The following is a 17,134-nucleotide window of genomic DNA, read 5'->3' as shown; positions in this document are numbered from 1 at the left end:
CTTTCAATGACAGCAATCATCATCCAACCAGTTAGAACTGGAATAAAGGAATAAAAAGAAAAGAGGTGCCAAGAAAAATTCATACCTCTTTTGAAGAAAATAAACAAACAAAAAGAATACTATTAGTGCTTTTCAAGGATAAAACTGTTCTGTGCTAGAAATGAAAAAGCTCTTTATTAGCTCCAAAACAGGAAACTGAAAGCTGCCATGCAGCTGCATTGCACTTTAGACAAGTAATTTTTCTGTCCAACCACTCTTAAATGCATTACTTTAAATGCAGACAAGCTCCTATATGGTATTAATGGGTAGTAGCTTTTTGTTTTCTCACTCCATAAAAATTTATCCTTTTCCAAGTGACAAGTGCTGACCTTTCAGCGTACTATGTCTACTCATATTTTACTCCCTTCTATAATCATTTCTAATAACATACATCAGAAATGACAAGCAGAAATAAGAGTACTGTGTGCACTATGCCATATAGCTGATGTGAATGTCTCTGTGACTGCTAATTAGAAAGGATGCTTTATTAAATTATCATACTTTGTGTGCAATTACTGCAAAGCAACAACATAAATTAACCACACAGAGCAAGGTGTTCAGTGCTGCTACTGGAGGTATGCATCCTTGTCCCATAACCAGTAAAATCCAGTATCAGAAACAATAGAGCTCTAGAACGGCTTTATTTTTATCTTTAGAAAACAGAACAAAGATTTCTGTAATAGAATTCAAATGCTTGGCCACCCTTCCTCTACTTTCGTAACCTAACTTTTGTTTCTTTTTAATGAGAAAGGGAAAGTCAGTAAAACAAAATGTCACCATTAAATCATTTCACAGCATTTTGTGTCAGAAATGTAATGGGAAATGCGCACATCATGGGAAAGGTTACTGTTCTTCCAGAACATCTTTTCACTTGGTTCAGGGCTCATCCCACTATATAAGCGTGTAGGCACTCCTGATGGTTGTTCTCCCTGGGCTTAATTTGGCAGTTGAAGGATTGTGGCATTTTCAAGAAACCACAGTGCAGTGATTTTAGTGGTTATCTGGCTGAAATTGATGCTATGATTTAGAATAATTGCTCTGTTTATGCGCAATGGTAAAAGTCAGTAACTATACCACATTCCAAAGTCAACTTGCTATATTAGTGCCTATTTCCCTAATATGCCATGACACCAGATCTCAAAGCCAGAATTATAGGAATCTAGTGTTTCTGATCCTCCAGCACACATGCAATGCAATAGTACAATTATACTTAGTTTAACTGACAATTCTGGATGAGAAGAGAAAACACCATTACAAGGGCAAGCCACCAAAAGACCCCCAGGATATATCATACATTTCAATAGGATGATAGAAATGTCAACTTTTGTCAACTCAGGATTCATTAAAATGCTGAGTGCTGAACAGAAATTGGAAGCATTTGGGCTTTTTAGGGGGCCTCAGCAACAGAGGAAGTAGAGTTTCCTCCCAGGTAGATATTGTTTGTTTTTGGAAATTATATGATAAAAGTATAGCCAGCTGATCAAAGAATTACAAATTAATTTATCCCTGACTTTTGTATTTTTATATCCAGTGACATGAAAAAGAATAGCCCCATATAAGTCTCTACCAACAGCTCTTAAATATTCTTCAAGAAAACATACACATTTTCTTCTACATCCTTTCCATAACTTCAATTGATATTGAGAAGGAAGAGTATCAGGCCTTCCACAAGATGAAGTCAGAGATAGGCATAAAAACTTTGTTGTAACCTTCTTCAAGAAAGTATGGCAAAGTTCTTTAGTTATGTTTTTCTCATCATCATGAGACAACAATATCCAGAGAAAATTTGTTCAAACGTCAAGATAAAGAAAGATATTTTAAAGCAAAGACAAAGCATGAAAAGAAATCCACTGAAGGGTTAAAGTTTAGAAAAAAAAATCTGAGCAAAAAGAATGAGGTTGTTTTAAAGGTAAGAACTGCTACCTAAAATATTCCGTGATACTGAACTCGTCTCGCTATGGAATCTTATCTTTGACATCATAAATGGCCTGAAGCAAATACGATACAAAAATTCAGTTTTACTGAGATGACAATGTAAAGGGATTATACAAAGCAGTAAGTAATATATATACTCTAATAATATTTTCAGTTGTTCTAAGGTGGAAACCAGTTTATGAGTTTTAAGGTAAAGCAAATTCTGAACCTAGACTTGGACATAATACAGAAGACAAATGTTTTAAAACTCAGATTATCAAAAAAAATTATGTAAAAGAAAATAACAGAATAAATAGCAAGTTAGACAAGGAAATGAAAAACCTGTAATTCTACTTTACTAGCTACTAAGATTTGCTTAGAGGAGAAAAAAAAGCTATATCTAGTCTAGATTATTCAATCCATAATTTCAATGGCAACAACAATACTGAACACAAGTAGGACTGCTTACAGTAGGCCAAATAAAAACTGTATTGCACACCAAAATTATGCTGAAATACAGGAACAAGTGAAATGACATCTCTTATTTCCTTCTCTCCCAGAAGATTAATATTAATCTTTGTATTTTTCAAATTAGCTAACTAGCAGATACAATGGGGAAATTATTTCTGCTCTCTCAAAACAGAGTTTGATTAAAAAAACTGAATGTTTCCTGTAATATATGCTGCAGGAAGAGTCATCTTTACTGAGTGCATTAAAGCACTAAACAGTCACTGTGATAGGATTTTTTTTTTTAATCTGATTGCTTGTTTCTGTTTTCAAAAGTATGTTCTTCACTAAACAGCACTGAAATACATACTACAAAATGATTAAATTAAGAATAATATCATAAATACAAGTATGATATGTCAGGTTATAATGCTACATGTGTATGATGAGGATAGTCACTTGTTCCCTCCAATACATCACTGCAAACTAAAGCACAATAAAAAACAAGGCAAGATTCAGCAGTTAACAATCAGAACTCTTGATTTAGACTCAAATTAAGCCCCAATTGCATGCAATTCATTTGTTTACATAAATTGGTGCCATATGCAATTTTAACCATATGAATAATACTATGGACTATGGTGAGGAAAAGAACTCAGAATCTTAAAGGTTCCTGTACCTTTTTTTTATTTTTCATGTGTGAGCTTCTTTAGTAATGCAAAACATACTCTCAGATTACACCAAGAAAAGAACGTTTTCCATCAGTATATATGAAATTTTGCACAGTTAACTCAGGCCTCCTACTAGCAAAAAACCTCATATGGATTAACTAATTACAGATCAATGATCTAGTAAATCTGCTGGATAGCAGAAGAAAGAACAAGAAAAATAATTGTCTAACAGTAAGAAATCGCTGTTTTGCCTATTGAGATCTCTTACTCAAATAGTTAATAAGTTGTATTATGGTTTGGCAGACAGACATTTAGAAAACCATGTAGATGCTTACTTGAGAATAACCATGACATAGCAGAACTGCTATTGCAACATAGCATTTAAATTCCTACTGTTTACTGTGGTGGTCTTCTAACGCATTATTTTAATATGTGAACATGAACATTCTGTAGTTACAAATTTCAGAAGCATAACTTTCATTTTCAAGGCTTCTGTAACAATGGCTCAACTTAATGATGCAAAACTACTGAACTGATAAAGAACTTGACATTTGTTTTCTGAGCATCCTGTACTATAAAACGATCTGATGTGATAACCTTGCTGTACAGAGAAGACTGAGGCTGCTTAGCTAAAATGATGGAATACCTGATTCATTCAAATGCCAAGTAAATTGGATTATTTGATACAAATTTGATGCTGTAAAATAAATTCTTAAGAATGTTCACAAAAACAAGAAGCTCCTGACTCTTATCACAGGATAGGTATTTAAAATCTTGCAGCTATAAACTATTACAGGTAAGCAGGCCAGGAAATTTGGTATGTTACCTGCCTCCCCTGCTGTCACAGACACTGTAATTCCACACACTGCATTTTGTTTCATTAAGTATAACCTTCTGAATTGGCATCTCCCTCAATAACCACTTTTTTCCAAAGAACTTTGCCCATTACTTACTCACAATAAAGATCATTAGAAGAGCCTTAATATTACATACTTTTTTATTCTATAAATTCTCCTGGCTCTCGGGAGTTCCAGAAGGGAAAAAAGGGTGAATATGCCTACAAGGCATATATTCCCTAAGGCAGCCAGCAAAATAATATATAAATTCTGAAATACATGCAGTTTTGGGAACAGATGACAATTGCCAAACATATCGTCAAGCTGTAACACACAAATCCACAATCTCAGCACAGACTTGAAAAAAAGGAAAGCTAAATAAATAAATTACTGATCAAAAAAGGTAAAATATTATTTTTATTGCCAAAAAGAAAGTGATCTCATAGAAAGAATTGTCTGAACTTCTGTTTACAATAAGTATATTTTTCATGTAGCTGCTTGTGAAATCTATGGCACTGGCTCCCGAACTTTTTAGATCAACACACTTCAAATATCAACAGTAAGAACTTCTGACAATCAAACACAAAAGCAAACTTGTACCTGAAGAGTTCATAAACTTTACTGTTCGCTAAGGTTTTACAGATTAAAGGCCAGTAAACAGCAGTGGGAGTCACTGCTCTACAACCTTAACAAGGTCTAACAGTGAACTTTGCATTTGCAGCCTGGGAGGCTTGAAGAAGGTTTGACAGACAGATTAGTAAACAGCCTGGGAAATAACTGAAAGAAAAAACAAGCTGCTGTGGAAAATTAACCTTTGATTTTACAAAGGCAAAAAAAAAAATACCACTGTAAACCACCCCTAAACAAGTCACTTGGTAACTAGAACATTAAAAAACCTTGTCTGATTTTACAGTAATACTTCAAAAAGGTTTTAGTACTTTCATAATGATGAAAATAAAGCAAATAACACATTTTTTTTCTCTGATTCTTGCTGTTCGAGAGCTTTGTATCTTCACAGTGTTCTACCAGCTGGCATTAACATTAACAAGGGCAAATACCATAAAAATAGAAATTCACAGAAATTACATATTGAAAAATAAGTCGTCTTCTTGCAGTATCTGTACTTAAGCTGAAAGCACAGGTAGGTAGAATCACTTCCCAATACAGTTTTTGCTCTCTTTTTTCAAACTGAAGGATTAATAGTATGCTTTACACAAAAGTAACACTGAATGGTCCTGTTCACCTTTTTAAACTTGGCTTTCTAACTATCACAATGCAGAATTCAATGGAAACAAGTCTATCAAGATCATGCTGTACCAAGAACCATAGCACATATGGAAAACAAAATCAGTTTGTGAAGCCCTAACCTCACATTCTTTAAGTAGCTAAAAGTCAGCCAGCTAAACGATGGAAAAAAATCCAGGCTTCCATTCAGATTTTGGTCTTTGGTTTCAGGAAAATATGAGACATTGGCACTCAACAAACCATCTAGGTATCACTGATAAAGAGACTGGTGCCCACTTAATGTAAGTTAATATTCAAGAGTCTGTCCAGAATGTTTTACAGTACAGTTTAAAAAGGCTCCAGGCACGTGTGGCTCTGGTAGTTGGGTACTCCAAGAACAAATGTGTCTAGCTTTCTGCTTCTAGAGAACCCTCAAATGACAAGACTTGAGTCTCATTCCCAGTGCTTTGCCTAACTGTTAGATACTTTAGGGGAGAGTATCATGATGTCTACTGGCTTGTTTTGAATGTCTGCCCTAACACATTCACGTATTGCAGTATCAAAAACTGTACAAAAACTTGTGGTATTTTACAGTAGTCTGCATAGCTAATTCTGTTTGAATAAAGTCGTCTGTGAAGAAAAGATGTATATTTGTCATTCTGTGTAATTTCTCCTGCTAACTTAAACAATTAGAAAAAAATAATGTGCAGAATTAATCCCTGTAAATTGTATAGTAGAAATAAACTACTCTACTGAGTACTTAGCTTTCTTTCATTCAAGAGCTTCATTCCAATGAAACAATGCATTTGTAATCACTTGTAAAACATAAGCTTGTTACAAATTACATCCAAATAAACTAATATTTTCCCTGTAATTAATCTCTGCATTAGCATCCTTAAAGATTTTTTTTTCTGGAACTACTGAAAATCATAAGCTTTCAATTATTATGACAGATTGTTTAATTATTTTAAGTACACTGCAATAGATTTACATGACTATTCTGGACTAAACTTCAGCTGAGGCAGAACTTCAAAACTGGCAGCTGACTAATAGATGAGGACCAAATCTTTAACGTGAATGCAGACATGCAGAAAAATTTCTATGAATAGGAAATGTGAAAAATAAAAACACAAAGATGAACCTAGGGAAGATGAATGCAACTAAACATGGCAGATCATAGTTCCAAAGAGAAAATTTTCAGAGAATTCATACCAGCCAGTCTAGAACACGCTCCCAGTTAAAAACAGAACTACAGGAGATGACTTGATGTAGCTACAAAATCAACTCTTTATAGACTATTAATTATCCTAAATATGACGAGAATATTTGCAGCACCACTATTACATATACTGCCTGCATTTTGATGTTTTCAGTTAAGTGGTTTTATGAATCAGAGTTATGACAAACTTTATAGTCAATTTTACAGAAGGGTTATTTCCTTTATTAAATATTACAACTTATATATTATAAAAATGTTTTCTTTTTTCCCCTCTTCCTACTCCTCACCTTCCTCTTTCAGGCCTGCCTTGATACTGCAATGGCACAGATAGGAGATGACACTTGCCTGAAGTGTTAGACTTAGTATACTAGGTAATATAATAGACATATTACTTAGTAATATATTTAAATATTACAAATATTTAACATAAATATCTGTAAATACTTTCAAATTTGCCAAGTCCTTAGTAAGTATCTGCATGAAAAACAAATACTATATACATGCTTAATAATTTCTCAGCTTTATATTCTGTGAATACTTTATAACTAGCATTCAATGTTATGCTTTCAAACAATTCTTACTGTATATTATTTCAAAAACATGACCTTTATTATTTTACCCTCTCTGCATTCCTAAATTAGTAATTTTGCACCAGTTGATGCAAATCAAAAAAAAAAAAAAAAAATCTAATTTAACTGGAAAACACACGCATAAAACTCTAAAAGAGTATGTTATATGCTTGCATTAAATTGTGAGATGATAAAATAAAATGCTTTTTCAGAGACTTCTTTAACCTTCCCAGTACAACGCTATGATTTTGCCTCATGCGTAAATAACACTGTAATTTTATTTCCCTTTTCTCAAATCTAATACTAGATATCAATCTTATCTAATTCACTAAATATTATCCAAGATCATCTTAAAATCAACAACAAAAGTTATTTTTTATTTTTTATTATAGTCACAGGCAAGTACCAAGCTATTTTTAACAAGAGGCTACTTCTAAAGAAGTAATCTAAAAATCGTCCTTTGGAAGACTTTAAACTAGATTATCGGGTGGATTTTTCCTTAAAAGAGTTTTAAGTGTTCAAATAAAATACGTAACTCACTTTAAGTTTGTTCTTTAACCAAATTAGAATAGATAGAAATACTGTGCTGGACAGGAGAACTTTGTGTGTATTACTATTTTGTGTGAACACTGCAATACATCAATCAGTAATTACTCTGGGGTATTGTGCAAAATGGAAGGCAAGCTTTGCCTATTACCTATTAAGACACTTTATATACTGTTCACTTTACCCATGTTTCTATTAAATATGTTTAAATTCCCAAAGGAGCTATTATAGAGTATGATAAGAACTTTTTAAAGATGTGAATTACTGAGTTATGACCTCATAAAAAAAGGTAAGGAGATGCTTATGAATTGAGAAATTCCTCTAAAGGATCTAAGATTCTAAGTAACTCATAGAAGACTGTAATAAAGCCTTCAGGAAAACTAGCAAATGTCTAAACTGTACACAACTTTAAAAGATTCACAATGCAAAATAACACAAAATTAGAATTACATAATGCTTTGTTTTCTAGAATAAAGGAGTGGTCACTTGTAAGAACAAATATATCTTTTAAAATTATTCTGAGTTTGTTAAAGGGAGCTTTAATCCTTAAAAATCAAGATTCAGAAACATTTCATGAAATGCATGATATGATATTCATCCAAATATTTACAATATTTTAGTTACTTTTTAAGACTGAGAAGTGTATTATTACGGTAGCCTCTGGTTTCTCAGTGCTTTAGTAGCCAGCACACATTTTAACCTCTTTTGCTTCAGTTTCTCAGAACTATTACCGCCTTGAAAAAGTGCTGGGTCTCCATGCCTTATATCAAAAACTGTGTCATTTTTTTTTTTTTTTTTTTTGAAAATGCAAAAAATGCTTTACACTTTAATACCATGACACTCAAAACTTGACCATAGGTCATTTGAATGAAGAGTTCTGAAAGTAGTCTTACTTTTCTCTATTCAAGGATATCACTTCTTTACTGTCTTTCAAGATCAGACTTTTACTTATTTGAATGAATGTTTTCAATTAGCTTTTCACTGACTGTTCCCCTAATCTTTTAAAAGGTAAAAATTATGGAAATATTTAATTCAACAAAAATTGCATAGAAGTATATATATATAAAAAATACAAACTAATATTTGTTTCCAATCCCCCCTCTCAAAAAAAAAAAAAAAAAATCCTGGACAAAAGCAAAAAAAAGTAAACCTTAAGTTATAATGCATCCTACTATACAGAAACAGTCTATACAGTCTATACAATAATGATGCTACCACAAAGATAACCACTGTCTTGGTATGTCTAATATATATACATATAAAATATATGTGTGTATATATACATACATATGTATACAAAGTGTACTAATATACATTAGTATGTATTTATTAGAGTGCATGTTAATATGATTTTAAAGAAGGCTACTGACTAAAGATACTCTAACGTTAATCTTTTTTGGTACAATACTGTAATCATTATGAAAAACTTCAGCCAATTAATAAATGATTACAATTTATAAGAATGTAACTCTTCTTTTTAGGAGGAATCTTAAATCATTTCAAAGGCTATTACTTCAAGTTTTAATAGCCATAAAACAACAGGGTATATAAATACACTGAGCACATAATGAATAACCCTTTGGTCATTTACTCCTGCACATAAAGACCTGAAATGGAGACCAAGAAATTGAATCTCCACTTATCAAACAGTAGTAATTAGTTGAAAAAAATAGTATTTTTTTATTTCAGATTCATTACTAAGTACCAAGCTTAGATCAAGAAACTTGTTTAGTAATTTACAAAAGATCTCATTCAACTGTAGCTGAAAGAGCACACAGGTGAATTAGTAGCTATTAAGAGTCTTGCAGTTCAGACTCCATTTTATAAAACAAGCCTGGTTATAATTAAATGTTGGATTTAAAGAAGGGTTTTGCAAAAAGTGCAAAAGGTATACAAGTGAAAAGCTACAAGTTTGAATTACTTTACAAAACCTCCATATGTGACAAAGGAAAGGATCTATTGGGGAGGGGGCATGGTTGCATTTTTTGAAATCACAGAATGGTCAAGCTTGAAAGGGACCTCTGGAGATCATCCCCCTCCGCTCAAGCAGAGTCACCTAGAGCATGTTAGCCAGGATCGTGTCCAGGCGGCTTTTGAAAATCTCCAGAGAAGGAGACTCAACAACCTCTTGGCAACTTGTTCCAGTGCTCTGTCACTCTCACAGTGAAGAGGTTCTTCCTTATACTAAGGTGAACTTCCTGTGTTTCAGTTTGCGCCTGTTACTTCTTGTCTTGTCGCTGGGCACCACCGAACTGAGTCTTGGCCCCATTTACTTGACAACCTCCCTAAAGGTATTTGTATACATTGATCAGATCCCTTCTCAGTCTTCTCCAGGCCCAGCTCTCACAGCCTTTCCTCATAGGGAAGGTGCTCCACTCCATCATCTTAGCAGCCCTATGTGGGACTCTCTCCAGTAGTTCCATGTCTCTCTTGTACTGGGGAGCCCAGAACTGGACACATTACTCCAGATGCGGCCTCACCAGGGCTGAGTAGAGGGGCAGGATCACCTTCCTTGACTGCTGGCAACTAATGCACCATTAGCCTTTCTGGCCACAAGGGCATATTGCTGGTTCATGGTTAACTTGTTGTCCACCAGGACTCTCAGGTCCTTCTCTGCACAGCTGCTCTCCAGTAGGTCAGCCCCCAACCTGCATGGGGTGTATAGGGTTATTCCTCCCTAGGTGCAGGACCCTGCACTTGCCTTCATTGAACTTCATGAGGTTCCTCTCTGCACTATCCTCCAGCCTGTCCAGATCTCGCTGAATGGCAGCACAGCCTTCTGATATATCAGCCACTTCACGCAGTTTTGCATCATCAGCATACCTGATGAGGGTGCAGTCTGTTCCTTCATCTAGGCTACTGAGGAAGAGGCTGAACAATACTGGACCCAGTACTGACCCCTGGGAGACACCGCTAGTAACAGGCTTCCAGCTTGACTCTGCACCGCTGATTACAACCCCTTAAGCTCTGCCATTCAGCCAGTTCTCAATCCATCTCACTGTCCACTCATCTAACCCCACTTCCTGAAATAGGAGAAATAGCTTAACTTCTTCTATTTCTTACTCAGTTAATAACCCTGAAGTGGAGAATAAACTTAAATTCTAGGAAAACCAAAATTTTAAGAAAACCTGTTTCTGAAAAACAGGTATTATTCATTCAAAAGTCATGTCATCTGCTCTGTATGAGGTAGCACATATCAGGAAAAGCTGGAAGGCCCATTAAGACTGTTCCTCAATTCAGCAGCATCAGCAGTTGTGTATTTCCGTTTACCTTAAGTGACTAGCTTTCACATTCAGAAAAACCTCTTCTACAAAATCCCCCCCATATCTCCCTTTTCTTATGGGGAAAAGTAGGAGAGAAGAAAAATAAAATCCTGCAATTAGAAAACACTTTGTTGAGTGATCAAAAAGATTACCACTGATCTTTTTAGAATATTTTTGCCTTAATAATTGACAGTGCCAAAGAGAATTGATCTTTAAAAGTTATTTTTCTGTTTCCCTCTCAAATAGTTTCTTTATTTACAAGGAATCCTACCAACTAGAATGTAAAATAACATATTATTTCTACTACCACAAAAGAATCTTGCATCATGGTACAGTCAGGAGAAGGAAGCAGTCCAGGTTGCTTTCTCTTACTTTGTAAAGTAAGAGAAAAAAAGAATTCTGCAAACTTTCTCTGACACAGCAAGTCCCTCACATTGCCTCTACAACTCTGGCCACACAGCAATGGGCCTATATGATAGTTAGCAGTCACGTTGGCTCAATCCATTGTCATTGAAAGAATTAAGAGATTTAGGAACAGTATTTTTAAATTCACTAAATATTTAATATCTTTTAATATCAAGCAAAAACAGTCTCCATAACATCTTAGAAACACTAGTCATCTAATTTGGATAAAATTGCAGTTTTTTTAAGGTACAATTATTCAAGGAAAAACAACTATAAATTCATAGTCTTTTATAAAAACTAATCTGGAGCAGACTGCAGAAGTAAAATAAATATTTTTAAAATCTTTTCAGGTCATAAGCAACACATTTCTACTATATTTTTAATTTTCAACTTAAATATGCAGCTCTCCACAGTATTTCCTCATGTTCTCCTTTATGTCCTTAAATCTGATATTCAGTACTTAGAGAAAGAATCCTGAAGAAAAAAAAACACTACTAATTCACTTCTTTTTCACAGTGAAGTGCTTCATTATATATGTTGTTGTTCCAGCCTTCTTGGATCTATTTATTTTCTGCTGATCACTGTCATAATTTTACTAATTTTTAGTATTATAACTTGAAAAATGATAAAGTCAAAGTTTGTAAACAATGCCAGTATTTACTAAATCAAATGTAAACCGAGGGTCCCTCTCTTCTGGTACATATTCCAAATACAGCTACTAGGTAAATACTGGGCTACATGCAGTAAGGCTGATGAAGGCCTTTTCTGTTCTTGTGGATAGCTGAGAACCATTGCCTTTACTAATGTATCAAACCCATACTAACGTATCAACCATCACATCTATGCAAATCTGGCACTGAGCAGCAGCTAGGTGATTGAGCAGTAATAGCATGTCTATGTATAAAACAGTCTCCCAGCTACTGAGAAGGCATTCGGCCTCGAATTTGGAAAGAAAAATACAATCTGGCATGGCATCCTTGAAATGATAGCAACTTCTGAGGTAAATGATACGCTGTAGTTGAGATACTAAAATAAACTGCTCTAAGATAACCACATCTCGAATATATCTTGATTCTAAAACTACATTTAGATTGCATGTATCTTACTTTTTGTCATAACTCTGATTCCTTGAAACAAATGAAAACATGTATTTGGGAATAACCCTTCCTGTTAAAAACAACAAATGTATTTAATCTAAAGAGAGCCTGTCCATAAAATACACCTGAAACAGAGGACCTAACTACAACATTTAGTTTCATCTAAATTAACCATGAGATTGTTTTATTGAAAGTTCAGTTGGTTCAACTATAGGTCTGCTCTCTGAGAGAAGAATTCTGAGCAGTTTCTACAGCTTTGCAAAGAGGTCAAAATGCCAGCTATGAAGTCAAAATCAACAAAAATGTTGTGGTCAACAACAGCTATTCAACAGCACTTATTCTATGCTTGAATTAGACTCCTGCCCCTTAAAAATCCCCCACTCAACAGATTTTTTTTTAAAAACCTCTCCCTTTCAGATAAGAAAAATGATTACTGAACAATTTCATTATCTGCATTAATGAAGGTGGCATTAACACATTTTAAAAAACAAATTCCTCATAATCCATACTTCAGCTCGTAAGATTGTTAATGATGCTAATTTAATTACTTTTAGGATGGTCCTGTAGCTTTACTATCATTATATTGTTAGTTTATCTTTCTGACCTGGTATAAAGCATTGACAATTCACCCTGACAAGGGAAAATTAATCTCTTGTGTTAGAAAAACAGATTACCTTGCTTATTTACAACTTAATCCACAGTGTAAATGTGTGTGGCAGGTCAGTAAGTGAATCAAATCAATGCTTCCAAAGTAATGTTTCCCATAAATAAATTATTTAAAAACAAACAAAAAAAGAAAGAAAAATACGTTTTGCTATAATTAGGATGAGAAAATTATGAAGATGGAAATTTAATCCCTCATGAGGTCAGAACACCAAACCTACCTGACTAGATTTTCATTGTCTCCGGTTCCTTTACATGTAGCACACTCAGTCCTTAAATCCTCTGACTTGGGCTTCTTCTGCAGAACAGACTGCCTTTGTCTTCTTTCTCTAGGAATTCGTTCCTGTCATAGCAGATGCAAAAGAAAGGGAGGGGGCGGGGAGAAGGAGAGGAGGAAAGCAAATATTTTCAATTATAGTACAGAAAGTAACATTTCAACCTGAAGTTTAATTTTTTTGTGAAACGGTTGTAAAAAAAAATACACTATATTCCAACCTCAGGTTTTTCTTCTTCAGGCACAAAGCTTCGTTTTCGTCCTCTAGTTCTCTAGAAAGAAAATATATTTAAAATTCAATGTTACATAACACAAAACATTTTTGCTGTTTATATATTATTTTACAACAAGAAAAAAGAAAGCATACCTAAGGAATCATTTAAAGCACAAATTACAGAACCACTGCAAGGCAAATACAGTAACAGGTGTCAGGGCAGCTGCTTTAGATTCCAGATATAATTTTGTACAGTACTAGCAAAAACCTGAATATAAACTCATTTAATTGGTTGATCTGAGGATGTGGAATCTTCTTCTAAAAAAGACTGCCTTTACAAACACAAGTCTCCTGAAGACTTCGTACAACCTCCCCAATGATGAAGTGTGTAATTTGTAAATTTATTTGAACAATGTGTGAGAATAAATTCCATGAGTACTTAAAAGCAGTTAAAACTCCTCTATCGGTAAACCAAATGCTCAGATTACCAGCTCATATCATAATCCAGTACTGGTATTAATTTGCAAACAGTATGCTGTAAAGCACTTTAAATTTGAGTGCATTCCCTCTAAAAACTTTAACTTCCTTTGTGCTTTATTTGTGTAAAGAATTCTGTATTATGTTATAGGTATCAGTGGAATTCTAAACAGGCTCAAGATCACCACATTTATCAAACTCATCCAGACTTCATCAAAACATAATCAGAAAATAATTCTTAAGAATGTTACAGCTTTTGAGGTGTACAAACTATTAAAGTTTTCAAATGGAAGCTTAATGCAATGAGTATCATACAACCACGACAAGAAGTAGCCAGTGTGCCAGGAAAATGCACCATTTTGTTTCCAGAGGAACTAAGGAAAAAGAAGTGCCAATGCAAGAAGAACAAGTGAATGTTATGTTTTCAGAAGCACAAGCTCTCTCAGATATTTTGGCAGATTCTGTACTTGGAGATATGCAGTGAATAGGAGTAATGGCTAATTAATACACAGGCTAAAGACCACAAAGAAACAAATAGCAGTGGGAAAAAAGTGTTCAAAATAATTTGTTAAAAATCATACTAAAATTTTTTATATGCTAATTTAGATTTTAACCTCTGTAATTAAATGCCACAGACAAATTCTGATGTAAATTACAGTGACAGAATTTCTTATTTCAGTCCTTAACCAAACCCTAAAAGAAAACATTTACTTTTTAATCTACCTAAAGAGAAGCAAGGATCTGCAAGTCTTGACTATGTCCACCTGTTGAAATACAGAAGATGATTTACCGAGCTGTACAAATAAATCAAGTTCTCAGCTGCTAAATCTCATGTGCATCTGTACACAAGACCATGAAAATTCTTGAGGGACCTGAAACTCCAACACCTAGAAAATAAAATAATTTAAAAAAGGGGGTATTGTAAAGGTAATCTCTTGAATCCCCAATAAGCTTTTACTACCTAATTTACAAAACTTTTAAACTTCGAAAAGACCAGTGGGAACTGTTAGATGTTCAACATGTGAAGATGATTTAAAGTAGTTCTAAGAATGAATGTAAGAGTTTATTTCTAGATGGGAGGAGGGGTAAATGGGCACAGCCTTTAACACAGGTTCTTAAAGTACATATAGATACAAATAAGTTGTGCCTGTGATTACACAGAATTTTACACACTGTGAACAAACCTTGTTTCTAACCTGATAAATAAGTATTATAAATTTATTACTGTAGGATTATTTAACTTCTCAAACATAGAACAAATTAGTGCTTTAGATCTGTAATATAATACTAATTTAGCCTTTCTTAATCTAATTCATATTTAATTAAAGGAATAATTTCTGTACCAAACTGTTCAATATTAACCAGAACAATTAAACCAAATTCTGTGAACTTTTTGTCACCTTTAGTTTCACATACTGATGCACACAAAAGGAGAGAGGCTAACAACTATCTGACAGATGCTCATCAAGTCCTAGCATTAACTATATATGGACATATGCAAGTATGTATAGAAAGATTAAGAAGATTATCTTTTATGAAATTATGAAGCAAAACACTGAAGACAGGAAAACAGTTTAACGTGCAACATATTTAAACAGAATGTGAACTTAATGCCATCTGTTTTCATTGGCTACTGGTACACAGCAGATGGAACAGCTAATAGAAAAGTGAAGCTTATTTCAGTATTGCCAGGCAGCTGGCAATTTAGTTTAATACAAACTGTGTTAAGGAATAGAAGTAATCACAAAAAGTAAGAGGCTTCCATGAACTGTAACAACAGGTATCAAAGATTTATAATCTATTATAAGCAAATCAAACAAGTCCAAGTTTAGTCACCCAATTTTTCTCTCTGAAATAGCAGTACCGAAGCCTGAATATGTTAAGTAACTGCCAAGAGCTGAATGACGTATTCCTCGTTTAATGCAGGGAGAATACTAGAAGGGACAGGGAAGGAAATGAAAAACATCAGAGACCACTTGGCTAACCAACAGCACCTTTGATGCTTTGATACTAATAAAAGAGAACTTTCCAAAATGCTTTTCTTCTGAGGGGAAATAATCATTTTATGAAGTCATTTGTCATGTGATGAGAAAACGCATTCCCTAGCTGCCTCTTTTATGATTTTTTTTTTTTTTTTGGAAGCAGCTAGTATTCAGAGAAAACAGCATCCAGTTTCTCAGAGAAAATGTAAAAACCAAGTGACCCCCTCCTCCCCCCCCCCCACCAAAAAAAAATCCACCTTAAAACAGTTGAGAATTACAAGTGTGTCTACTGCAAGCCAAATTGTGACAAAGCTAGAAATGCCTTGCTTCCCCTGCTCGGAGTCCTCTTTGAAGGGGAAACGTCCTAGTCTCACATCAGGACCATTCTCTGTTCTGAACCAAGAGACACACTTCAAATACTGTAAATAAACTTGCCACTTCTTCAACAGATGTATATCTCTCTACACATGCAATTCTTGATCTGCTCATGTTAATAACATATTCTTTGAGAAGTGCTTTTTAGTTTTAAGGAAATGTTAACCCTGTAGCAGCAAGGAAATTCCCAGCTGCATGAATGGAAAATACCAGGCCATTTTGTGCCCTCTCAGAATACTTAAAATACCACTGAGAGCTCTTTCACATTTCCCTTGAGACAAATTCTAAACAGCTGTAACACACTGGGAGCTTGGAATACCTGTAGAAAATATTATCAATTCGTACACTGATAAATGAAGATCTACAAGTGAGAGTATTTCACACACTTATTCTGAGACTAAGCTTGCAGCTATCTGTGTGTTGTATATTTAAGATATAACTCAGTAGGAAAAGCATTAAAATGCTGTAACATGAAATCACCTTTTACAATAAAACATTCTCTAAATAGTATTTTTCAGAGTAATATCGTATATATTTAATACTCCGTGATGACTGAGGTGTACTAGCTTCCATAATTCCATTTCATGACACATTTTTTTTTCCTCTTAAAAGCTGTAAATTTAAGTGCTGAGATATCTAATAAAACTGAGAAAACCAAGCATAATGTAGCTCACTCCAAAAACATTGTTAAAGTAGTACTTTTTCAAGATCATTGTTAACTGGATTAAGTATGTCCTGAGCATGTCTATGTCTTCTTTTGCAAGCACACAACTGAATTCTGATGCCTCTGGCATCAGTCCTACCAATATTTACAAACTTTGATAGCCCCGTTAACTGCAGCTGTGTGAAGATTAAAAATAGGCTGTGGAAAAGTATATGCCACTATACAGCATTAGAGTTCTCACTCTCCATGTTTTAG

General features: G+C 34.2%; 1 protein-coding gene across 6 annotated transcripts in view; it reads right to left on the bottom strand.

The window, feature by feature from the left end:
- The window catches only part of PHF14 (PHD finger protein 14), a 167,426-nt gene that overhangs the window by 83,221 nt on the left and 67,071 nt on the right, over positions 1-17,134 (bottom strand). For all 6 annotated transcript variants that reach the window (XM_062569178.1, XM_062569182.1, XM_062569179.1 and 3 more), the window contains exons 15-16: positions 13,389-13,439; positions 13,115-13,236 (exon numbers count right to left, since the gene is read on the bottom strand). In XM_062569178.1, the coding sequence (XP_062425162.1) occupies positions 13,115-13,236; positions 13,389-13,439 (173 nt within the window). The remainder of the gene's footprint in view (positions 1-13,114; positions 13,237-13,388; positions 13,440-17,134) is intronic.

The sequence above is a fragment of the Rhea pennata genome, chromosome 2, assembly GCF_028389875.1.
Source record: "Rhea pennata isolate bPtePen1 chromosome 2, bPtePen1.pri, whole genome shotgun sequence".
In the NCBI taxonomy this organism is placed as follows: domain Eukaryota; kingdom Metazoa; phylum Chordata; class Aves; order Rheiformes; family Rheidae; genus Rhea; species Rhea pennata.
Note: the sequence above shows the minus strand (reverse complement) of the source record. Positions and strands in the feature narration are given on the sequence as shown.